We start from the raw sequence: 26,563 nt of genomic DNA, 5'->3' as shown, positions 1-26,563 counted from the left end.
ATGGTGCCAAACGGGTGGGGAGTAGAGAGTTGGAGTATTTTAAGTGATAAGTGACGAAAATTGAATGAGGAGTGATGAATGATGCAAAAATAATAATAATAATAATAATAATAATNTTCGAACCGCTCATCGTCGCCGTGGAGTGCAAAGACCTCGCCTCGACTCAGTCGCTAGTCTCCACGGCGAGGTCGGCCGGGTTCAGGGAATCCGACATAACCAACGCGAACAACAAGCGCGTGATCGTCGCGATCCGCTGCTCATCCGGCTGGAGGTTCCGTTGGGAACCACGTGATGAGACAAAGAAAGAGAACGATTTTAGATCTAAAGTCTGTCATGGTCTCGCCAAAGTTCGTTCAGTACCTCGTTCGCGTGGCCAACGAGAAAATGGAAGAGACAAAGAAAGAGAGGATCTGAAGAAAAAAAACAAAGGAAATGAAAAGAAGAAAGATACAGACAAACACTAAGAAAGAGAGAATCTGAAAAGGTTTTTTCTTTTTTTTTTGTTTTCGATTTTGAATTTTTCAGTTTAATTTTTTTAAAATTATTTTTATTTTTTATTAATTAAAATGCTGATTTGTCATTAAAACACTGACATGGTACTTTTTAATAATATTTTAATATCCACATCAGCGCCATGTCAGCAAGTAGGACACGCCGTTTGCCACCTCAGCATTTTCTGTCACTGAGTTGACGGTAGGGACTATTTTAGAAACGATTTTTAAAAATCAGGGACTGACTTAGGAGCTAAATCAATTTAGGGACCAAATTGAGAATAGGCCCAAAATGTAGGGACCAAAAGTGCATTTTCGCCTATATTTAAATTAGGTTAGAATATGATATCTATCTCAAGATAATAATTGTGCGCAGCGTAAGCGAGACCACTGGGCCGGACTCACTTGGGCTCACAACTTATTTGTATGGTGGGCTTGGATTTCCTACTATAGGTCGTTCTCGGCACAGAGACTCAATAAGATCACTTTTTCTCCTCAACTGCCTGAATTACCTTCTTCTCCCTCTGCTCTCTATCTATCTCTCCCTTTTTTTCTGTAAATTTTCCAACCCCCATTTCTGCTCTAACTTCTCATATTTATAGCCCAAGGTCAGTGGAGAGATCATGATTACTCTCATGGTTAGTGTAAAAGGAGGTCCAATACCTTCGATTATAAGTTGGTGGTTAGGTGGGAGTGGAACCCAGTAAGGAGGGCCTTGGAACTTGGTTCCCACTTTCGCAGATGTGCTTGGCAGAGGCATTAACTAAGAGACTGCTGAGTATGCAAGGGATGGGACACTTGGACGTTTATTCCCCCTTGCTCGGTAAAGGTTCGCCGAGCAATGGGCAGGTGGCAAAACTCATGTCCGTAGTTTGTGCGGGCTTGGGCCTCGCTCTTGGGTATTAGACAGGCTGGATTTATGGGCCGCATCCCTATATTAGAGTCTTGGGCCCAAGTGGGTAAGGGTACGGGCCGCTGTACATTAGCCCCCCCTTCATTCGTGCCTAGAACTCGGCACGAATCAAGGAATCCAAAAGGCGCTCATTACCTGAGGATCCCAACGAGGGGACATTTAGGGTGCTTCATAAACTAATTAATGCGTCCTAAAAAGGCACGTTGGATTTAGCCGTTCGGTTCAGTTATCATTACCTAATGGTTCGCAAACCGAGGTGGCGCGGGCATCAGTAGGCATTGGTACTCGTAAGGTCTGCCCCATTATTGTTAATTAATCTTCATTATTACTGACTAACTGTTGCTTCGCATCCCTTTGGTCCCTATAATAATTCGAATAATAATAATAATAATAATAATAATAAAATAAAAATAAAAAACCCAAACAGCCCCTTAGTGATGAAAACTGAGTAATTTCACTCAAAATCAGTGATCCAAACAGGCCCTTGATGACTAATTTTCTGCGTAAGAGAGACCAAGTAATGTCATTAAACTACACCTATTACTTGTGAAGACTGAAGACAAAATTTTACTTGCACAGAAAGTGTGTACCATTTTCCAAACCAAGCTTTTGCAACCTCCTCCCTCCCCCTACGCCACTCCTCTCTCTTCCTACAACCACAATTATTATTGAGTTTGTGTTGGTTTTTGTTTTCAAGGTCTTAATCACACAATAAAAGCAATAATTTTCCTTCATAGAATGTTTACATCAAAACAAACATAACCTAAAATGTTTTCATTCTCTGGGCTAACAAATATAAAAGAAATCATCGAAATATATTGAAAACATTTTTATTAATGAAATTGCTTACAAAGAAACAAACATAGATTTGCAATCAAATGACAAGTTAGCAAAATGCCCTTAAAGATCAAGGGACCAAAAAATATATAATTATCTATCAATAATGTTTCTCGACAAAAGAGGTCAACAACAAGATGTGACAATTGTACTGGCAAAGGACTAAGAACACGTTACGCCATCATTTCCAATTTCAGCAGACATTGATCATCACAGCAAAGAGCATTTTGTGGTAATTAATTTGTTAAGTCTTGTTTTTTTTTTTTTTTTTGGGTTACTTATTACTGTTGCAATGTCAAAGCATGAATTTTAAGACAGCAAATTTGGAAAAATAGATATTAAAATTTCCAAAGAGCGTTGTGGTTACATTACTATTTTGCATATTGATAGATAGCAAATAATAGTAATATAAGTATCAAGGAATCATCTGCAGAGGTTAGGAATAGACAAGAATTTATCCATACCACCGAATCAAAAGGATTTTCTTAAATGATTTTACAAAGATTTGTTCATTTTACAGCAAAAGCACTCCAACCTAAAACAGAAATTGGACCTAAGTGCAGATACAGTAAGGAAAATGCAGATAACCCAAAGTGCAGATACAGCCAAAGCACTCCACTATATCAAAGTGCAGATATAACACCCCCCACCCCTTTTTTATTTTTTATTTTTATTCCCCTCATCTAATCTTTTTTTTTGGGGGGCAAGGGGAAAAAACCTTTGTTGTAACAAGCAATTACATCCATATGGATTTAAAAACAAGAATAAATATACTACCATTGTAGCTTATCTCCCAAAATATATCAAAATATAAACTCTATAAAGAACTTTGTTTTCATTTCCACAGGAATATCAAAGAATTCTCCACAATTAATGTGCAATTAACAGATGCTGCGAGATGGCTAAAATGATCTAATCTATTTAATTCTAAGTTACATGAAGCACATCTTACAATATAGTGAAACTATAGCCAGAAAAACAGGTATCATGCAAATTGTATGTTTCTGACTTCAAAAGCTTCCTGCAGGATTTTCACAGCACCATCGTAGTTTAAGAAGCCCATAAACCAAAATTCATGGTTATCAACAGAGATAACCTGAATGTATTTCTCAGAAGAGTTGGCTCTGCTTGATGAAGGATTAACAGCTTTAAGCTGATGTAATGGGATAACTACCTATTAACATCAAAGAGGGAACAGGTAAAAACTGTCAAAAATTACAGCAAAAAAAAAAAAAAAAAAAAAGAGAAAAGAGACAAATTTGAGCTTGACAATTGATAGAACAGAAAATAATCATTCCATCTTGATGACCAAGGGTCAAATAATTTCAGAGCAAAATATTAACACTACAGTCCCATCAGCCAAGAAAACAAGTTTGAGGATAATCAACCCCTAAGGGGTGTTTGGTTTGTGTTTTCAAACAACTATTTTCAGTTTTTAAACAACATTTTACACATTTCTACCAACTTTTTCACCCACACGTATTTTCACAAATGTTTTTAAACAAAAATTTTCAGTTTTTAAACGCATGTACTAAACGGGCCCTAAGTTTTCATTAGGGATGAAGCCAGGATGGCAGGATCTAAGTTTAACGAGGCAATCAATAACTCCTTCATAATAGTGACTTTAAATTGAATAAAATTAATAGAACTATAGAAGATATATTTCCACTGAGACTAAAAATATCAAGAAAAATCTTCCAGACAAATGCAGAGCATCGCCAGAGGGAGAGAGACAGCAACTTCAATCCACAAAATAGAGAACCTCTTAGAAAACGCAACCTCATGGTAGCCTTACTTCATAGCAACTTCCATTCCCCTTAACAAACACCCCATGCTATCGTAAAATTATCAACATGTCCAATTAAATATGTACACAAAAGGCAAGGTAAGATGGGACTCAGTAATTATTGTACATAGGTCCATAGCAGCTCATGATGATGATAGAAATTAACTTGAAATCATTAAATAGATGTCTAACATCTTATACAAGTACGATAATCCATAACAAACAATACTCCTGCATGTGAATTGACCCCACTGTTGTCAAGTCTAGTACTCTAACAGTGTTGGCAAGACCTGTGTGGAGCATCACCATCAAGTTGGCCGAATACAAAGAACTTCTCCTTGAAGTGTCTAAGTCTAACAATGAATGCTGATTTGAAAGTTGAAACCTAAGGTACAAGGTACTGTTAAGAGGAGTTGGAGTGGGGCCAGGTGTCTAACATTAAATGCTGATTCAAACCTAGTACAAGTTATTGTCAAGAGTACTTTGGGGGAAGGGAGGGGGCAGCCACGTGTCTAACATGGAATGCTGCTTCAAACCTAAAGTACAAGCTACTGTCGAAGGACTTGGTAGCAGGGTGATATTTACCTTATGGGGCAGCTGCATGCAGCAGCTTCACAAGATACCACCTCGCCCAAGGCCTGTAATAAGGGGACCAACAGCCTCTCCAAAGCCTTTTTCCAAAATTTTGAGAGCACGACTTAAACAAGCTTCCAACAGGCTAGATACTAAGTAGCCATATGTTCTCAGTGCTACAATCGCCACTGCTAAGGCACATGACACCACCATAACTCATTTATCTTCACCCACGCAATAAATTTTGCATTGTGCCACCCACACTTGATCCTTCGCTCTCCACTTTTCTATGTTTCTCTCTCTGTAACTCTATTTGGCTTAACCACTGTTGAAGAAGAAACAGAAAATCCAAGAATAAAGAAGCCAGGACTCAAAATAAAACCTTGGTTGAGCTTTGGTGCTGGCTTTTTGGTCAGTGAGGATTTATGGTAGAGTACTGAACATAAGTAGGACTCACAAGACATACGACAAATTAGAGACTTTGTCTACATAAGTACGTATGGTTGTGGTGGGTTTAGGAATAGGATTATTTGTGGATCTATAGTTAAGAATTGTCGAAGAGGTTATAGGATTGTGGTAGGAATTAAAATGTAATTTGATCAGCCATTTGATGGATATTTGGTAGAAGAAAGTATGTACGGTTTTAGGGTTTTGGTAGGTAAAAGAAAGTGCTTGATTTGGGGCACAAAAGAGAGGTTTTTATGATGCTTAGGGGTTGTATAAACAGTGCCCGTGAATATTACCACACGAAAGGAGAGACGATAAAGGGAGAGAAGAACACACAAAGGCCAACATCAATGAACTCAATATCAGTATTTGCGGATCTATAATTAGGGTTGTCAAAGAAAGGGTTATGGGACTGTGGCGGGAATCAATTGATGAGTCATTTGATGGCTATTTGGTAGAAGAAAGTATGTGGGGGGTTTTATGGTTTTGATTGTTAAAATAAATTGCTTGATTTGGGTGGGAAGAGAGTTTTTATGGTGTTTAGGGGCTGTATTGAACAGTGCCTGTGAATATTATCACATGAAAGGAGAGACAATAAAGGGAAAGAAGAACACACAAAGGCCAAAATCAATTCACTCAATATTTTTATCAATTAACACAAAGACTAATACCTAAACCTTGAAAACTACAAGAATTTTACTTCAATTGAACTTCACACATGGACCCCATAAAAAATTTATTGAATAGGCGAATTTGCAAAGTAATAACAAATCAATCTTCCATGACTGCATTATCATGGGTTAAGTTTGGCACGGTGGTGATGTGATTCATTTGAGTGTTTTGCACTTAGCAAGGCAGCAATGTGGTTCAGGGTTGTAGCAATTAAGGACAACAGTAGCTTAAAATGTGACTTGGTTTGCTGGCTGCATGCATTTGAGTGGATCTGTTTCGTTTTAAGGATGTGGGCTGGTGATTTGTGGTGTTGCTTTAGCAATGGGGATTTGGGTTGGTTTGATGGACCAAAAAAGGAAGAAAAAAAAAAAAAGGAGTTCCCTCACCTGGAGATTTCTAAGCTCATGTTGGGTTTAAGTTTGTTGTTTTTTGGGTTTTGTGCTGGGTGATTGGGTTTTCGTGTATTAGCTTGGCTGTGTGTGTCCCCCAAGAGGGAAGGGTAAAGAAAAAGAATATTTAAATGAAATAGAGAAAGAATAAAGAGTTTGTTGAGGACTGATTTGAAAAAGTAAGTTCTTAGCTAAAATTTGGATGAAATTTTGGCTAAGCATGTGGGGATGCTCTCATGTTTATCCACATTAGATGATATGCATTAGTTAGAATTTGGTCTGAAACTTCTTGGCACCTCCAATGATTAGTATATTGTATATAACCCCATCCAACTAAATAATTGTTCTCTCCTCAAACACCCTTCCCCCACCCCACCCCCACCCCCCCCCCCTCCTTCTCTCTCTCCCCTTCCCACCACAAAGTTGGAATTTCTAAGCTCCAATCCTGAGTACATTGACAACTGCATAGATGATTAATTTGCTGGAAAAACGGCTATAGCAAGGGAACCAAAAAAAAGAAACTACGACTCTCCTACAGTATGCAGGGATATAGGACTCCAGCAAACATACCTTATAATAGCTCCATTCAGTTTGGTCATTGATTTTATATGAAAGAGGATCATCGCTACAAAAGGCAAGCTTTGCTGTAGATACATATAAAACTCCCATGACTGGACCAGCTGATGTGGATAGGTAGCATGCAAATGAATTCTGAAGTTGCTCTTCAGGACAGTCTCGAAAGTTTGTCGGAAAATTTTCTCATAACCACCTTCTACTAGGACCTTTGTTCCCTGTGAAATTCTTCCCATAGCAGCTTCAGCAAAACTAGGGCCTGTTTTCACTAATTTAATACAAAAGGAGGTCACTTTAATACTTTATCAAAAGAAAGAGGCATCACTAGTAATTTCATGTATCACATGTGCAAAATGGTTATAAATACTTGAAAAAGGTGTGTGTGTGTGTTTAAAAAATTATTGACAGAGAGCATATCATTCTTTCAGTAATAAAATTATGTAAAAAATTGCACATTTAGTCACCTAAGCATAGATGAGATTAGAAAGACGCTAGCATTTGCAGAAGCTCATCGATGATACTTTTCATATGAAACAAAAATGAATATACTATGATTTAGTAAAGAAAAGTGAGCATAGAAGGTTTAGTCATGTCCAAACCTAGGAAAATTGTTCTGATTGAAGAGAAGTACATGAACCAAGAATGTGAAAGGAGCTTGATGGCCCTAACTACAGATGTCTGCCTGAATAAAATATGATGCTTAATAATATTGCAAATAAGAGAAGTTATTTGAATTATCTATTATCACAACCCCCCGCCCCCCCACCCCCCCAAAAAAAAAAGGGTTAGAGGTTGCAAGGATCTCTCCTTTTTTATTACAAACTTTAATGCCAAAATTAATCATAATGGAGAACTTGTGCAAATGACTCCCATTCTTCCGAATCCCAAATTTTGACCACCATTCCCTAATCATAGGTTGAGTATGTCCAAAGATTTTTTTGGCACTAAATATTTTCTGTGGCACTTCAAGACAAAACAACCATATTAGATACTCATCTAGAAACCTAGCAAATCTCACCATCTATACACAAAAGAAATCCTAAATTATTAACTTTCATGAGAGCTTTACAATCTACAATTCTTATAAGCTTAGGTATGCAAAGAGATACTCAAATGTAGTAGATCCATTCATAGTAGAGTAACTAAATTTACATTAGCCATCAACCTACCGCAACCCTCCTCCTCCTCCTCCTCCTGGGCTTGGGACCGGCTGTGAACAAAAATATATGACACAAAGTACAGACATGGGCAGAGTTATACTCAAACATATATACATAATATTTGAAATTTCACAAGGACACAGATTAATATTAATAACTGTGTGCAACAACTTCTGTTCACATCAAAACACTAGTTTCTGTGTTCACAAATAAGATTTTGTCCAACACATAAAAAGAAGCTGCGCTTACTCAATGAGGTAAAAAAGCTTTGAGATATCCAATAATTTTTGTAAGAACACTAACACATCTTCAAATGTTATAAGCATGACCAACATATTGATTGATTTTCCGTACTTACTTAATCACCCAGAATAAGTCTTTTTTTTTTTTTCAATGGGAAAACAAAAGGAACAAGAGGCTTCTGCTTTATTTAATTATCACCCTCCTATTCATTCTTCCGTGCATCTACCTACCCAACTCTTACACACAAACACAAAGACCAACTCACAAAAATGCAAAAACAGTCGCCACTCCGATAAATATAATTCTAATCATCCTTAAAACCACATTCATAATAATCCCCAAAACCATAAAAACGAGAACCAAGCATTTTATGATATCCACCATAACATAGGAAAGTCTTATTAAGTTCATAACTAGACAAACCCGGACACATCAGCCTATAAAATCAAAATTCAAAAGCTTCTCGTACTCTAAAGTTAGCTCAATTGGCACCTCCCAGTGTTTCCAACATAAACGACCAGCGTTCAAATCAAAATTTAAAATAAATAAAAAAAAAAAAAAAATTATTCAAGGCTTTGAATTTCAAAGTACTAAATCTAATCAAATAAATTAAGAAGGTAATTCCAACACAACAAAAATCAAAGAGAAACGATTAAAAATTCAAATCTATGATCACAGAATTGTAATTTTTTTTTTTTTTTAATTTTAACTTACAGTGCTGCCAGGTGTTTCCGGCGAGATCTTCAGCCTTTTTAGTAGCTTCTCCAACCTTCTTTCCCCATCTCCCTAGAACATTCCGTACACTAACCATCGTATCTGCTCCCCCAAACCAAACAAAATAACGCAATTCATATAAGAATACGTATAATACATACTACATACATACGGATACGTAAGAGAGAGAGAGAGAGAGAGAAAATAGTGGTATACCTTTGACGTTGAATGAAGACGAAGATTGGTCAGTAGGGGAAGGAGAAACGTAATAAGAGTTGTTGTAGTTGTTGTTATTGGATCCGTGCGGCGATGAAATCGTAGACGATTCCGTCACCAATTCGGGGCTCCAATGCACCGATTTCCTCGACCCAGACGACGCCGTTTTGGTCGGTGATCCCTCCCTCGGACTTTGAGCCTGATGCTGACTCTGAGTTTGAGACTCCGATCCTAACACGAAACTCGTCCACTTACCGTCTCCATTCGGGGAGTGATCCGAACCCTTCGATTCGGGTTTCGGATTCGGGTCGTTTCCCGTGGCTTGCTCCGTCTCTGGCTTTGGCTGTTCCATGCGTTTTTTTCGATTTGAATGGTCTGTGCGCGTGAGTTTGGGTTTTTTTCCTTTTTTCTTTTTTGAAAAAAAAAAAATGGATTCTTATTTTTAGCGTTTGAATATTTGTGGAGACATGGATTGGAGGACGGGTTTAGCGGTAAGGACGGTAATGGCCTTAGAAAGGGTGTTGACTCTTTTTTACCGCCAAGAACAACTTGCTTCAGGCCGAAGGATCTTTTCGTGGAAAAATAAAAAAGAGTGAGAGGATATTAGCAATTCTTAATAAATCTAAATTATCTATAATAGAATTTTCTTCTTTAAATTAGATTTTTATGTTATTCAAAAATAAAATGAAATTGAAGATAATTTTGTAAAAATATATCTCAAATTTTACTTAAAAATGCCTACAAAATAAAACACTTTCCTACTAATTCATATCTTCAAAATAAATTTATCCAAAATTTAAAATTTAAAAAAAATTTGTACACTTTCCTACTAATTCATATCTTCAAAATAAACTTATCCAAAATTTAAAATTAAAAAAAAAAATTATGACGATAGGGGCGTGGTTTGATCCATGACCTAAAAGATTTAGACAATGGCTCAATAAGCCTACGATAATAGATTTGTTAGAGAGTAGATTTGTTCCACAATAGGATTGGTGGCAAATGGAATGACTAAGACAAACGAGTTGAAAAGAAAACACTCATTGGTCAAGCCCAAGAAAGGTATGTTTTTAAATATCTGTGTCTCAAGTTCTTGGCTATAAAGTGGTTTTCTTCCTTTTTTTTTTCTCACACCCTTGCATCTAGATCTTCCTTTTCCTTTTATATGCAACCACAAATCATCTAAATCTTGCACTTGGAGGGCTGCTGAGATTGTACTCTTAGGACTCATGTCCTATCCGACTTAGCTGTGCCACCACTATTTATGATCATTTTCCAATAATGCGGCCAAAGAAATAGTTGTCTTGTATTTAATGTGGAGGAGATGACTTCTATACCTTTCTTTCTTCATCCATCTCATATTCCGTGCCAAGTCTGCTTTCTTTCCTTTTTGATGTTTTAACTTTATGCGCATCAAATAATTCGTGCTCATCTCCCAGGTCCGAGTTGCATCCTCTGAAATAACCTTGACTGCCCATTTAAATCAGATTTGGGGTCCTCGTCCTCACAATGAAAATAGACCCAAAAAAAAAAAAACCCTCATCACATTTATGGAAGAAATTTCCTTTATCGTCATTATATTTATTGATTTAAAAAAAATTACACTTTTTTTTTCCCAAATGCTAAACATATTACACTTTCTGTTTGCTTCTGTTTTTATTTTATTTTGTATTTATTGTTTATATAATAAATTTGTTAAAACCTTATGTCAAACAAATCAGCTATACCAATCCAAACCAGTATTTAAATAATATAAAAAATTCACTTTCCATCTCAAATGAAGAAAAGCTAAAGAAATGATGTTGCAGAAGTTTAAAGAAAGTACACACGATGCTCTTTTAATGGAATAGAAATTAAACTGTTAGTTCTTGATAGTGAACCTCGAATCAATTCATAAGGAGAAGAAAAATGGAATCCACGAGAGAAATAATTTAACAAAAGTCTGTATTTATTGATAATAGTTTGTCTTGTTTCTGATGGCAACAAAATATATAAATACTAAAAAAAAGGTCCAAAATCCTAATTCGCACTAATTACATAGTTAGATGACAAAATTTACCAAAAATAGCAAAATTGAATTAAATGCAGAATCATAAACTACTAACCTTATTCTAACTTTTAAACTAAAAGTTATTAAGGAAAAACAAATATTACTATAAATAGCAATTTCATGCAATTTCGACTTGGTCATCCCGATGGCCTCGAGTGGCACCTCATTTGATCTTGCATAGTGACTTTCTGCGTTTCAGAAAAGTATGTATTGTTTATTCCACATGAAAAAGTTGTATGAAGAAAGAAGAATAAAAATAACCTTATCTCGTTATCCAACTCATAAATATGAATTGCACAGTACACACCATATTATTTATGGACATTAAAAATGTCATATTTGTCTTTATTGTGCGATGTATGCAAGCAACTGCAATTAAAAATTCGATGGTGCATAGGAATCTCAAGTTTCATCGCACCTTATGCGTTTAATTTTTAATCAGTCAAATTGATTGATTTGGACAAATTAAATATATAAGAATAATTGAGATACCCACAATTTTTTCTGTCAACGGCCCTACGCAAGATCAAAGGGTTTCTTTACGAATAATCAAACGAAATAAATCAGCATATTTTACAAAAGGTCTTTGATATTTTATACTTTTTTTTTCTTTAAGGCAGTTCAAGAACTATTGATCATATTCTCAAGAGTCGAGCACAAAACTGGGCTGTTTGTGATTTGTGGGTTTAGGTTATCAGGCCTGATACAACAATAAGTCCATGGGCTTATTGACTAGAAGGAAGGAAGATAGGCGTGGTAGAACAAAGCAAGCCCAGCTCATAAGCCTCATAATACATACCAAAGATCCGAGAAAAAAAGGGGGGGAAACATAGCAATTTAAACCCAAACGCTTTTATGGTGAAGAGGATGTAGCTAATTAAAGAAACCCATGCCAGCTAAACACACACTTAGCAAATTCGGCCCATCACGATTGGTGAGATGCATAATGATTTTTGTTCGGCCCAGTCCAGAACACCAAACCGATAATTATAAAATCTTCGTCATATTGCCAAAAACACACGCCCTGGCTGGCTAGGCTGGATCCCTCAAGTTTCTAAGCCTGGTTCTGTTCCGTTGTACGCTTAGGATTTAGGAATTGAATTCTCAATTCCGAATTCCGAATGGCAAATCCTTATCGATCAAGGTAAAAGCAACCAAACCGAACCAAAATCCCTGTTTTTAGTACTATTCCTCCTTTGCGATCTATCTGACTCTACTTTTAATGTGTTGGTGGTTGTGCAGGGAAGGTCTTAGTGTGAGACAAGCTGCGAATTCCGATGAAGTCCAATTAAGGATTGATCCAGTGCATGGGGACCTCGACGAGGAAATCTCCGGCCTTCATTCCCAAGTTCGACGACTTAAATCCGTACGTTACGTTTATTTATTTATTTTTTTATGAGTCATGGGTTTTGAGTTTGGTTAATCAATTTTTATAAATTACACAAAATAAAGTGCCATTCAAGGTTATTAATATCCTGATGCTGCTTGAATCTGCATTCTGAATCTGAACTTCTATAGCTTGATTCTACTTCTTTGGTTGTGTGTTGATGTTGCATTACATAGGGTCCGTTTGGTTAGGCTTTTTGAGAGTTTAATAGAGCGTTTTTAAGAGCCAAAACTTTGTTTTGCAACCACAACTCCGCGCTTTTTTTTTTTTTTTTTTAACAAACATTCATTTTAAACTCAAAACATAGTTTTCCAACAGCTTTTTCAAACACACCCATAGACCCAGTCTCCCAGAACATCACTGGTCATAGTTGCTACCAGAGCGTACAATTATTTTTGGAGTAAAAAGAACATCTTTATTTTCTGTAATTCTATTTTATGGGTTGTGTACTTGTCTTACTATTATCTATTTGATGCTTGTATATTCTTTGTGCTTCTAATATTTTCTTGAAACCTTAGACATTTTACCAAAATCGCAATCACCCTTACAAATTTCACTACCTAAAAGAACAGGAACTGAGACTACACCCCAAAGGAAGTCCAACCGTAGTTTTAGTTCTTTAGCTATCTTGGTATCAATCACAATGTTTTTTGACAGCTAAATTCTTGGTTTATCAAATCAAAGATAAAGAAGGTGATTACCCCTGGTTACCCTTGGACACATGGGAGCTTTGTTGTTCCATCGACCCACCATCAATGCTTCAAATATGTTAGTGAGGACAAAAGAAGTACAAACAAAATTTTCTTTGCAAATTGGAAGCTAATGTCAAAGCTTATTATGCTGATTCCTAACTTTATGATCTAGTCTCAGTTAACAACTCTAGTTCAAAAGAAGAGGTGATCCTGACACAAAATCGTGATAAAGTACCCCTGAAGCCCAAAGAGTACAGTATCTGTCACCTTCCATAAGAAAAATTGAAATACCTTATGAATTTATTATAACACTGAGCTCTAAGCCCTTTTGGACATTCCACAGTTAAAAATAGGAATAGCTCGTCTAATGTGGCAACTATTAGCACCACATCTGATAGCGAAGAAGAGGCCCTTGGGCAATGCCCGTAGGGGGGTCTTCCATTGTCACCTATGGTGTTCCACTTGTCAATTTAGATATCTGGTGGAGCTATCTTCATGATACCAAAGACTGGGGCCAAGGGCCTCATTATATTAAACACGGTAGCTTAAGCGTATGCTTTGAAGGTGGAGCCTATTGCTACAGAAGGGAGGTCAGATTTTTTTAGCTATGGTGTTATTGCTAAGAAGATAATGCAAAAAATGGGCTACCTTGGAAAGTCATTTTGAACGAAAAAATGGGAAAGAAATTAAGGGAGGGGGCTTGACAAAGGCACAAAGGCTGGCATTAGAGGAAGGGGAGGTTATTAGCTTTTTGATGTATGGCTCGGGATCTATGAAGCACAGACACAGACAGACACTGACATGACATGAGACACGACAACACGACAATTCTTGAAAAATTAGGAAACGATATATATATATATATACTTCTAGGTATATTTTATTTTTATTTTAAGTTTTCAAAATAAATAACAACTATCAAAAACTTTTAAAACATATCTAAAATCCAAGGATTGTTTTTTTATAAAAAAATATTTATTTCTCCAAACACAATAAGGACATTCATGCAAAAGTTTCCTGGACATGTTTGACATGAAGATGGACATGCCAGTGTTTTTGAAGTGTAACTGCTTCTTAGCCCAGGGTACATCTCTGATTATGGAATGACAGACATGTCATAATTTGAAGCCATGAGTCGTCCACTACAGAAGGCTGAGACTTTTTTTTTTTTTTTTTTGATAAGTAACAAAAATATATTAAAAAGAAGAAGGGTGTCACCTGAGTATACAGGAAGATGAAGAACTCCTAGCCTTAACATGCGCAATATCAAAAGGGGGGAGCATATCCTCCCCCCCTCCCACACCCCCCAAATTAAATAAACTCCTCCCATGGAAATGAAGTCATGGAGAAATTTGGCCATGGACGATGAACTATACTGGTATTCATCAATGCTCTCCCAAAGAAGTGATGTAGTATACCCATCTCCTCTTAGAGTTCTGTGATGTGTTTGCATTTCATTATATAGAGATACCAGGGAAAAAATAGTCATCTCCCATGTGCTCAATATTTTGGAAGATGCCAAATCCAGTAAAATTAGCACAGAGGTGTAGAAGCTTTGCAATATCGGCTTTATTAGGGATGAACAATGCCCAATTTTACTGAGGTTACACCTCTATCAATACCTAGAACAGATTATCTTGAAATGTTTTGATTACAAGCCATGTTTTCCATTTCCTTTTAATCTTTTAAATCACAACATGTCATCAGCAGAGTTTTTTGTGTTGTGACTTATTGATGCAGTTATTAACTTGGAGCCAAATATTAGCTGGAAGTTATGATAGGCGATGTCTAGCATTGTTTTATAAAACCCATAAATTCTGTAATTGCATGTCCATAAGAATTTGAGTTGTTCTTTTTGCTACTGGTCAAGTGGTTTCATACTAAATGGTTGTTTTGAAATTGGAACTACGTTGTTTAATGTAAGCCTCGTACTTGGTTTGCTGACTCGCCTATGGCCCTGTTTCTGATTCATTAAGTCACCTTCCCATTAGAGGGGAGATCATGGTACTTCCATCAACCCAGCTGGGCCATTCTGCTCTGAGCCTCTGAGAATAAGGCTCACCTTATGTTTAAAAAGGAAAAAAAAAAAAATGGTACTATTATATATGGCAATTTTCCTTTTTTCTTATAAAGAAAGAAATGGTCCTACTATATATGGAAATTTCCTTTTATCTATCAATTGACATTTCAGTTTTTTCTCCCTCGGTCTTGTAAACTCCTATTTATATATTGCTTTGCAGGTGGCTCAAGAAATTGAAGCAGAAACCAGAATCCAGAATGATATCCTCGCTGACTTGGTAAACTTATAGCTTGAACGGTTGAACCTTTACTTCCTAAAACCAATGTCACAAGGACATTTAGTCCAGGTGCCTTGATTGAGATCATTATTGAAGCTTCTTATCTGATTTTCCTCTTTTGCACTAATACTTAATGACTATTAAGGAAACACACACAGAGACAATCGCACATGCCCACACACATGCACATGAACCAGCTGAAGCCATGGTCTTCCACTTAAAAGTATTTGCCATTTTGGTGAAGGGATGAACATATTGCATTCTGACAAATTGCTTCTGGTTTTTAACACAGCAAATGGCAATGGGTCAAGCTGGGGAAGGGGTGAAAAGTGGCATGAGGAGGTTGAATAGGACCATCACCCAGCACAGTTCAAATCATATCTTGCAAGTGATTATTTTTGGACTAGTTTGTTTCAGTGTAGTCTACCTATTGTCCAAGCTAGCTAGAAGATGAGAACCTAGTTTACTCTAAAACAGAGGAGCTGCTACTTGTGAATTTAAAGGGTCTTTTGTAGTCATCAATGTATATCCAGGTATTATGATACAGGTTGCATGGTAGCACCTCCTTTACAGGCTTACAGCTAAAGTTATGAAGCTTTATTTTATGAAGGGTTCAAGACTTTTTATCCCCCATTTTGCAATATCTACTTTTTACTAAAATTCTCCAACAGGCTTCCCTTACGCTTTGAAACATCTTACATATGTTAGCCAATGCCGAAAAGGATATTGTTTTGAGACATCAACTTAAAATGGATGGAATACATTTTTTTTTTTTGGGTGAAACGAAGATTTCATTAAAATCAAAACATTACATCTAGCTCAGTACAAAGTCTGTTAAAGAAAATACCATTACAATCATCCTTCAAAACCTTAGCTAAGTCCACAGGTGGACTTGAAAACAAAATGTACTCTAGTTCTTGTTCAGCCCCTAGTCTAGCCATTAGATCAGCGCATCAGTTAGCCTGGTGGTAGTAGTGCTTCAACTAAACTTGCCGAAATCTAGTCATCAAGTGCCTGCAGTCTTCCAAAATAGGAGATATTATATAATTTACATAGGCAGAATTTTGAAAGACATCGACAATCACTTTGGCATCTATCTCAACATCAAGACAAGGGATATTTGGATATTCAAGTTACTGCACAACAAAAGACCATCCCTAAGCTCCCAAAGTTTAGCAGCAAAATTGTTGGTTGCTCCTACATGCCTTGTGAACCCGGCCACCCAATTCCCATGCTCATCCCTAACTACTCCTCCACATCGATTATAGTGTTCAACTTTTTCCATCCTATCGGCAGTTTCTCCCACCTGATTCTCTTGCTAATTTTACGGATTGGGTTTCGTGGTGAAGTGACACAAAACATAAACTCTACAGCTTGGTTGTAAATCTCCCTATACAAGTTCGGATTAGGACTCTTTCTATTAAATACAAAAGAATTCTTGCTCTTCCAAATGCTCCACACAGTAAAGTTAAACATGATTCTCCATGGTGGCTTCCCTTGAATAAGACTACAGCTCACTTTCCCATTGTTTTCTAGCCAATTATGCAAATTACTCCTCCAAAAATCACTACTATTTCCCTTTACACCCAGCTGACTCCAGATTTGCTTTACCCTTAGATAATCTTTAAGGGCATGCAATTTGGTATTCGGTTTTCTTTGGCAAACAGGACACCTTTCATCATCCACAAATCCTCTTCTAGCAAGACAAGCTTTAACTCCTATGCTATTGTGAACATATCTCCATAAAAAAGTCTTAATTTTAGGGAGTGTTTCTAATTTCCAAATCCAGCCAGCATCTATTATTCCCACATCATCCACCTCTCTAGCAAAAGAATAGGCACTTTTGAGATCAAAACAACCTCTAGCATTACCTCTCCATCTTATCCTATCCCTTCCTCCATTCGCTAAGGAAATAGGAATGGCTTGGATGATCAATTTAATTTCAGGTGTAAGCTCAAATGGAATTCGATTCCAATCCTAACCTCCACTGAACAAAACATCTTTAATCTTCCATTGGCTTGCTTTACAGGTTAAAGGACCATGAATGAGGTTGCGAATAGGACCTTTACATGTCCAGTTGTCCAGCCAAAAATTGAGTGTACTGCCTTTATGAACCACCCACATGCTGCCTTTGTTAAAGGTTTCCCTACCCTTTTTAATTGCTCTCCAAATCTGAGAACAAGGCAGTCTATCCATATTAATAACATTTAATCTCCTGTTGCTGCAATATTTTCTTTTCAGCAATTTCACCCACAAAGCATCATATTCCTTATGAAACCTCCAATTTAACTTGGCAAGGAGTGCAGTGTTTCTACCCTTCATCTCTTGCAAACCCAGCCCACCCTCTTCTTTAGGTTTTGTTACTTTTTGCCAGCCAACCCAATGAATTTTCCTCGTCGTCTCTGATGAACCCCACAGGAAGTTTCTATTCACTCGATCTATGCCATCTAGAATTCTTCCTCGTAAATAAGTGCCTTGCATGACGTAAGAAGGGATTGTTGATGAGGAAGCTTGAATCAAAATAGCTCGGCTAGCCAGGGAGAACATGTTAGCTTTCCACGCCAACAATTTTTGCTTGACTCTATCCAAGATAAAATTAAACTCTTGAGTGGTGGTACCCAGATGCTTGATGGGAAACCCAAGTTATTTGCCAAGAGAGGTCGTGGATGCAAACCCAAGAATATCACATAGCGATTCTCTTGTATCCCTCTCCACATTAGGAGAGAAATACACTCTTGATTTGGTAATACTCACTGATTGCCCCGACATGCTACAGAATTCATTGAGAACATCTCTAATAATAGCACAATCCCTTCCATTTGCCTTCCCAAATAAGACTAAGTCATCCGCAAAGAATAAATGCAAAAAGGATGGCCTACTTTAAGAAGCCTTAACAGACTGCCAATTTTTGCCTCGCATTTTTCTTGAATAAGTTGACCAAGGAAGTCCATACATAATATAAACAAGTACGGGGAGAGCGGGTCTCCTTGCTTAATCCCTCTCGATGGATAAATGGGGTCCAAAGCTTCTCCATTCACCAATATTGAGGTTGAAATTGTTGAAACGCAACTTATAATGAGAGCAATCAGATCAGCGGGCAAATTGGCTCTAATAAGCATGCCTTTTATAAAACTCCACTCAAGCTTATCATACGCTTTCTCTACGTCCACTTTAATGGCCATATACCCCACTTTCACCTTCTTTTTGCTAAGGGTGTGTACAGTTTCCTGCATTATGATTGCATTGTCAATACCTTTCCTCCCCGGTACAAAGGTAGTTTGAAGAGGGGATATAAGCTTCTCCAAGTAAGGCCTAAGTCTAGCAACAATAATCTTTGTAATCACTTTATAAACTGTATTGCATAAACTAATAGGCCTATAGTTGCCCAACGTCTTCGGCCCTTGAATCTTTGGAATAAGGACAATGTGAGTCTTATTCAAGAACTCTGGAACTTTCCTCTCAACAAAAACTTTCTTCACCAAATCGGTCACAGAGTTGCCAACAATCAACCAAAATCTATGGAAAAGCCCCGCACGCAAGCCATTTGGCCTTGGGGCCTTAAAAGTCTTTAGAGACCACAAGGCATTTTTAATCTCCTCCACCGAAGCATCCCCACTAATACTCTCCCTTTCGTCATCTAACAATTTGCCTTGCTATATAGTGGTAAAAGGAATAGACCAAGAAGCACTAGAGAGAGAGGAGGAGTACACTTCATTGAAACCATTCCTAATGACATTTTCAATTGCCTCTTCCTCAAATAGCCACTCCTCTACTGAATCTTTAATTGCTAAAATTTGATTCATTTTTCTCCTAACCAATGTAGACACATGATAAAAGGTAGTATTTCGATCTCCTTGAATCATCCAATTAACCCTAGACATTAAAGCCCAAATCTCTTCCACCTGATTCAGCACATTATCAAGCTCTTTTAGCAACTCACTCTTAAGATTTAGGAGGAAGTTTGACGGTCTGATCGTTACAACCCGTTGAATACCATTCAAGAGAGCCATAATATTGTTTTTCCTAGCAAAAACATTTCCAAATTGCGTTCTATTCCACTTCTCTGCCTTTTTAGTGAAACAATCTATAGAATCTGCAAGCATGGGGTAATGTCTTGAGAGACTATGTTGGGAAAGGTTGGGTCAGACAGATAACAAGTTTGGAACTTGAAAGGTTTTTTCCTATTAACAACAACTCTTGGCTGCATTTCCAAAAGCATAGGGCAGTGGTCTGAATGGCATCTAGTTAGGTGCACCACTTTTGCTTTAGGGTACATAAGGCACCAGCTGGGGTTAACAAAAAATTTGTCAATCCTCTCTTGAATGAGACTTGAACATTTCTTTTATTAGTCCACGTGAAGCGTGGACCAAAGAACCCAATGTTTATCATACTACATTTATCCAAGTATTCCTTAAAAAGTAAAGATCTACTAAAACTAACAACCCTACCCCCAAATTTATCACCCCCCATAAAGGGCTTGTTAAAATCGCTAGCTAACACCCAAGGCATATTATGCATCTCAGCAACTTTAATTAAATTATTCCATAAAACATGTCTTTTTGTAGTTCTAGGACTAGCATATATTGCAGTAAACAATCAGCTGGAGTCAGAGTTTCGTACCTTTACCACTATATGAATCTCTTGTTCAGTGTTGGCTAATGCCGTAATCTCCACCCTGTCAGAATTTCACAGCATCCATAAACCACCCGCATACCCAATGGTCTCCGTGTGGATAGCACCATCAAATGGTAGCCTATTTGTAATCTCCCTGGCCCTCTCACGTCCAATTCTAGTTTCCATTACTACCAAAATGCTGGATTATGGCACCGGATCAACTCCCTAACATGTCTTTGAAAAGAGGGCTTCAGAGCGCCCTTACAATTCCATACTATTATATTCATGATGAGCGAGTGCTCTATGGTAGGGCTTTCATTAAAAGGTAGAAGTGCCTTCGCCTCTACCTTCAAGTTCCATCCAATCCAGTACACCATCTTTTCCGTCTGCCTCTCCTCTGGAAGCATAGTTCGCCGCATGGTTAGACACTTCATTGGACCCACTTCGCACAAAATGGGATTTGGTGCTATTTGAGGCAACGACTCCCAAGTCATACATCTCTTCCCCTTCGCCTTCAACAGGTGCACCATAAAACCCCACCATAGATTTCTCATTGCCTTCCACGCTGGATCTAGTAAAGACAAGCCGCCTTCATCGCACTCCTCTCCATTAGAGGATGCGCCTTGATCTTCGCTGAACCTACCTCTAAATTGATAGCCCAAAGTAGATTTTGACTCAATAGAGAATTGAAATTGAGAAGGAGTACTCGAAAGCTTTCTGTCACTTCCTTTCTCTTCTTCGTGCGAGCTTCTTCCCTATGCGTTTAGTAGTAGTGGTGAGCCAACTGTTTTTTCTTCCTCATTGGCGCTAGCTCAAATAGAATGAGATGCCTTGTTTCGAGCAATACCCTTTTTACCCTTAACTGAAGCTTGTGGGTTGGATGTGTTGGGCTTGATAATTGCATCAGATGGTTTGCCTTTGTCATTGGGCTTAAAAGAATTTACCTCCTTCGCAGGCCTAAAATGAACCTTCTCAATATGCAAAACACTTGGGCTTGCTTCGTTGGATTCGTTAACCGGCTTCAGGCCCTCCTTCACAAGGTGCTAGACTACGTTAGCCACTTAAAGCCCATCAATAGCTCTCTGGGATGAGAGCCTTCTCATAATATCTCTACTCAGCCCAGTGCTTGTTTCTGCTGATCCTGAAGGCATATAGGACTGTGTCTCCTTCCTTGCTCGAGGCTGCTCGTGCGCCATATTCATTGTGGTCCCATCGCTTCTCTGTTGTTTTGTCCCTTGTTTCTTGTGCATTACCACTGCCTAAGGTCCGTAAGTACTCTCAGGTACATCCTCTTGCGTGCTACCAAGCACGTTCAAGTTAGGCCCCACATTTTGCTTGGCGTTGTCAGGTTCATGCAAATTGCATGCCTACGCCTCAATCTCACCATTAGGTTGGTTAACCTCCTTACTCAACGACGGTGGCTAATGGATGGCATACGAACATTGCTCCTTATGGTGTCCTATTTTCCGCACGCGAAGCACAACTTATGGATTCCCTTATAACACACAGGCTGCTAACGTTTTCCTATCAAGATGGCCGTAACAAGCGGCTTCTCGACATCAACCTGTACGCAAAGCCTGGCAAATCTACCTCTAGATTCAGAGGTTGTGTGAGTGTCCCCCCTCAACACATTACCAATCGCTTTGCCCATCTGAAGCAAGGCCTCCACATGGTAATACTCTATTGGGAGTTCGTTCAACCTAATCCACACTGCCACTGATGAAACATTTGCTGTTGTTGGTAAAAAATCTGGTTCCCAAGGTCTTATGGATAAAAAGTGCTCTCCAATAAACCAAGGTCCCCTTTTTAGCGTAGCTTCATAAGCTTCTCTCAGAGAAAATCTTGTAAGGAAGAAGCCGTGGCTTAAATCCACACAATCCAATCTTCCAGCCGGCCTCCACATAGACAGCAATCTATTTTGTAGGAAATTAAACCCCACGGACCGCCCATAAACCTTAACAATGAGGGCTTTATACCAAGGGCTACACATCCTTTGTTTAAACTCCTTAGAGAACTTCACTGCCACCAATCCTTTCCTCAGGGCTTCGACCTCTTCATCAGAATCAGCATCATCTCCCATGAGGTTTCCAAAGCTGAAAGCTTATGTGAAAGCACCAGGGATTTCACCAACCAGTTTGTCTTTGAATGACGTGGCTCTACTCTAAACACGTCCATCGTTCCTCGGAGAAGAAGCAGCTGAGTCCAGCCCTTCTTTGAAACCCACATGACTTACGTCTTTAACTTTTTTCTTACTACGAGAGCATTCCATCGCTTCCTATCAGAACTCTCTCTCTCTTTCTCTCTCTCTGTTGCAAGACTCATCTCTGTTCACCTTTTTATTTTATCTTATCTTTATTATGCCATGGTATTGTTAATTTGATATCACTAGAGCAATATATCCTTTCATTTGTAGGAATCAGTTTTATCGTAGAAGAGGACCTAATGCTTGGAAATCTGGAAAGTAGGATAGATGAGGGCAATATGATGCAACTGAAATAGTATTTGAACCTATAATTGCAGAACTGAGTACACCATTCTCTTTAGTTCAATAAACATGGTGTTATTCATGGTTTTTTATTTCATCTGTATTCTCAAACATTTGAGAATCCCTAACTCATATAAATCCTTGAAAGGGCTTGAGATATCACTTGGTTATGAAAATTGCAGAACTGAGTACACCATTCTCTTTAGTTCAATAAACATGGTGTTATTCATGGTTTTTTATTTCATCTGTATTCCCAAACAGTTGAGAATCCCTAACTCATATAAATCCTTGAAAGGGCTTGAGATATCACTTGGTTATGAAATCTGATGGTTGTTCCACTTCATTTAGTTGGTATATGCTTACACCATCTGAAGGTTAAGAATAAAAGATCAGACCAACTGGTAATGGAAAATGTATGAACAAAGTACGAAAATATTTGTGTGCAAAAATCTTGGTTCCATAAGCTGGAGGACATGCATAATGCATGTATCGACAATGCCAACTGCCAAGGTTTGCTTAATCTGGTCAAAGAAAACTTGGTGATCTATGTTTTGCTCATACAAGCACCAGACTGGGATCTAAATATTGGAACAACAGAAATTTTGTTCTTACCTTCTTCTTCTTGTTTTTGGAAAGCATGTTCTTGTTGCCTTCTTGGTAACTTCCAACTGTGCAATGTGTTTGTTTTTGTTCTGGAAATTCCGGTGATCATAACTTCACATTTAGGACCAGGTGAGTGGCAATGCGACTAATGTAACTTCTCTGATTGTGGAGAGTCGAAAGGTCTGCCTATAAAAGCCTCTATCTTCATATTCCTTATTGGGTGCGCGGCTTCAAGGATGTGAGAAGTAGAGCTAAGTTTTTTTTTTTTTTTTGAGAAGTAGAGCTAAGTGGTAATGTTTTTAGTTGTAGAGTTTTTTTTGATATAAAGTTTTTAGGGTTTAGAGCATTTGGTAAACTACAATGACATATAGTGTTTCGAAGTTATTACATTATGATTGGTAAAGAATTTGGTTTGCCAAATTCCCATTAAAAAAAAAAAAAAAAAGGTGAAAGACACATTTTAGTCTTTACATTTTCAGGCGATTTTCATTTTAGTCCCTACATTTTATTTTTACCTTTTTAGTCCCTATCCTGAAAAATGCTTTCCATTTTGTTCCCTACCGTTACATTAGAAACGGAAAAAGCTGACATGACAAACGACAAAAATAAATAATACTAAATTAATATCCATGTAGCCTAAATTAATAATAAATTTTTTTTGGCATTAAAAAATACCACGTCAGCATCTAAATTAAAAAAATTAATTTATTAATTTTAACTAAATAAAAAAATTAAAAACTAAAAATCATATGAATTGAGATCTAAATGTGTCTTGAACAAGAACACAATCTCAGATCCAAGAACACAAACCCAAAAATAAAAAAATAAAATTTTTTTTTTACAGATCTAAGCAGATCTAAGCTAAGATGACGTGTTGCAATGGGTGGTGTCCTAACTTAAAGTCCCGTTATCAAGTGAGCAAGGGAGCATCCAAGATGGGATTGAAAGTCAAGGAAATCAAGGACGAGGGAAAGTTCGATAGAGTTGGCTATCATGAGTCTACATAAGTGATAGGGACTGCTACATCGAATACAGGGTATGAGGCCTTTGAATCAAGAATGCAAACATTAACAGGAGTTCTGGAAGCGCTCAAAGATCCTAAGATCAATAGGATTGGGGTTTATGGGATGGGAGGTGTGGGCAAAACCATGCTAGCTAAAGAAGTTGTAAAACAAGCTCAGAAAGACCAGTTGTTTGACAAGTACCTTTTTTTAGTTGTATCCAAAGACCCAGTCTTGAAAAATATTCAAAGGGAAATTGTGGAGCAATTAGATCTAAAACTTGAGGTGGAGAGTGAATATGTAAGAGGAGATCAACTATGTAAGTGATTGAAACAAGAGAAGAAGACCCATGTAATTTTTTTTTTTTTTTTTTAATTTTAATTTCTGGGTTTGTGTTCTTAGATCTGAGATTGTATTCTTGTTGTTCTTGTTCAAGACACACTTAGATTTCAATTTATATGGTTTTTAGTTTTTAATTTAGTTTTTAATTTTTTTTATTTAGTTAAAATTAATAAATTAAAAATTTTAATTTAGATGCTGACGTGGCATTTTTTAATTCCAAAAAACATTTTTTATTACTAATTTAGGTCACGTGGATATTAATTTAGTATTATTTATTTCTTCCATTTGCCATGTCAACTTTCTCCATTTTTGATGTAACGGCAGGGGACAAAATGGGAAGCGTTTTAAAAGATAAGGACTAAAAGTGAAAAAAATAAAATGTAAGGATTAAAACGGGAATCGCCTGAAAATATAAGGACTAAAAGATGCTTATCGCCCAAAAAAAAAAAAAAAAGGTTTACCAAATTGGTAGAGAGAGATGTAAGAAGCAAGAAAAGTGGCTGAAATGTTACCTAGGGACCCTTTAAGAATACTTTACCTGATGCCCATATCATATAAAATTAGCATGAAGTCATGCGAGAAAATTTTAAAATTTTGCAACCAAAAAATATAAAAGTTTTAAAATTAAGCTGAAATGTTGAGGGGCTGAAAAGTTGATTTTGGTCCCCTTGGACAAAAATGCCCTTAACTAATTGTGGGGCCCGTGGGCCTGATAGCCTCAGCCCATCGTGTAATAGGCCCAAGGCCCACGCCGAGGAAGGATGACCATCTGAGGCTAAATTAGGGAGAGACTCTTTTTTGGATCCACGCCGAGGACCTCTTCGTCCTCGGCATACTAAGGATAATTTTGGAAAGGGACAAGCCCAGAGCAAGCTGTCACCTCCACACTTAATGCGTTCACCTAACCGCTCTGGCCGCATTAATAGGGATGTAACTCCTTAGCTGGGCGACGTTGATCAGGGTGAATCACTTGAGTGCTGATAAGGCCTCTGATGGGACGGACGGTCAGAAGAAAGGTGAATGGATGATCAACAGATGGAAGAACGAGATAGGACAATGAAGACTATATAAAAGGAGCGAGTAAAGTAAAAGGGGGGGGGGGGGGAAGAAAGAAGAAAAGGCCTCATCGGCCATGGGCCAAGGAGCATCCCCCAGTTGTAAATAGTTTTAAGTATTTTTTTTTTAATAAAAGAAAAGAGTTCATGCTTCGTGAACGTCGGCCAGCGCCTAAACCTTCGATCCACTCTCTACAAATTTATTATTTGGGCTTGTTGGGCTGAAAACCCATTCATACTCTGGGTCCAAGCCAAGTTGAGCCCCACAATTATTGGCGCCGTCTGTGGGAAGGATTAGTGCGCTGGCCGGCGCACCAGGCGATTGTTCTAATTGGTCGTTTTACAATAGGTTGGCGATGTATCAAAAAAAAAAAATCGCAGGAAAGTGGAAGATTCGACAGCAAAGAGAGAAAGCTTGATATTATTTCATAAATAGAAAAGTACAAAATACAATCAGAGGCTCAGACATGCGTGTTTTACAAACAAATTTACAAGCTAATTCTACAATCAGAGGCCCAGGTGGACCCGTCCTAGAACTAGCTAGAGGGAAGTGTCAACCCGTTCCCTTATTGGCATCAAGAGAATGGGAGAACTTGACAATAAGAGGGCAGAAGGGGGCTGAGGCTGGCTCGCTTCAAGGCCACCAACAACTCCTTTCTCGGAGCGGCGAAACTTGAACAAAGCGAGGAGCAGATGCAGGGGCTCCGGGATGCCCTCCCCCGTGATGTTCCCTTGATTCTCTCCAATCCTCACTGTTAGGTTCTAAAGATTTAGGAATTTATGTATTTAGAACTCTAATTTGTATTGTTGGCAAACCATGATCAAAACAGGTTGTTTAGTCTTGTTTAGGCTTGCTCAAAGTATGTTTATTTGTAAAACTGGAATCGAGTGAGTGCAGATTTATTGGACTAAATCTGTAAGGCTCGATCGATCGAAAATTAGACTCGATCGATCGAACCACGTACAGATTTATTTTTCTGCAGAGTTCCAGTTCAGCCCAAACTCTATTTAAACGTCTTGGGG

General features: G+C 37.8%; 3 protein-coding genes across 3 annotated transcripts; 1 reads left to right on the top strand and 2 right to left on the bottom strand.

Moving 5' to 3' along the window:
* Window positions 1-3,042: 3,042 nt before the first annotated feature.
* LOC111989170 (GLABRA2 expression modulator) lies at window positions 3,043-9,597 on the bottom strand. The gene is given in 5 exon segments (XM_024020958.2): window positions 3,043-3,415; window positions 6,679-6,839; window positions 6,842-6,949; window positions 8,799-8,900; window positions 9,015-9,597. Coding segments are annotated over 5 exon segments (912 nt in total). The 5' UTR covers window positions 9,367-9,597; the 3' UTR covers window positions 3,043-3,226.
* A 2,475-nt stretch (window positions 9,598-12,072) lies between these two features.
* On the top strand, window positions 12,073-16,049 carry LOC111989171 (bet1-like protein At4g14600). The gene is made up of 4 exons (XM_024020959.2): window positions 12,073-12,208; window positions 12,307-12,430; window positions 15,384-15,440; window positions 15,733-16,049. The coding sequence occupies exons 1-4, from the start codon at window positions 12,186-12,188 to the stop codon at window positions 15,892-15,894; spliced, it is 366 nt and encodes a 121-aa protein (XP_023876727.1). The 5' UTR covers window positions 12,073-12,185; the 3' UTR covers window positions 15,895-16,049.
* Window positions 16,050-21,567: 5,518 nt separating this feature from the next.
* LOC111989173 (uncharacterized) lies at window positions 21,568-22,134 on the bottom strand. Its single transcript, XM_024020962.1, has one exon. It carries the CDS (start codon window positions 22,132-22,134, stop codon window positions 21,568-21,570), a length of 567 nt encoding a protein of 188 aa, XP_023876730.1.
* Window positions 22,135-26,563: the final 4,429 nt, after the last annotated feature.

Source organism: Quercus suber, unplaced genomic scaffold, assembly GCF_002906115.3.
Source record: "Quercus suber isolate HL8 unplaced genomic scaffold, Cork oak 2.0 scaffold_11, whole genome shotgun sequence".
NCBI lineage: Eukaryota > Viridiplantae > Streptophyta > Magnoliopsida > Fagales > Fagaceae > Quercus > Quercus suber.
This window is presented reverse-complemented; position numbering and strand designations above follow the sequence as displayed.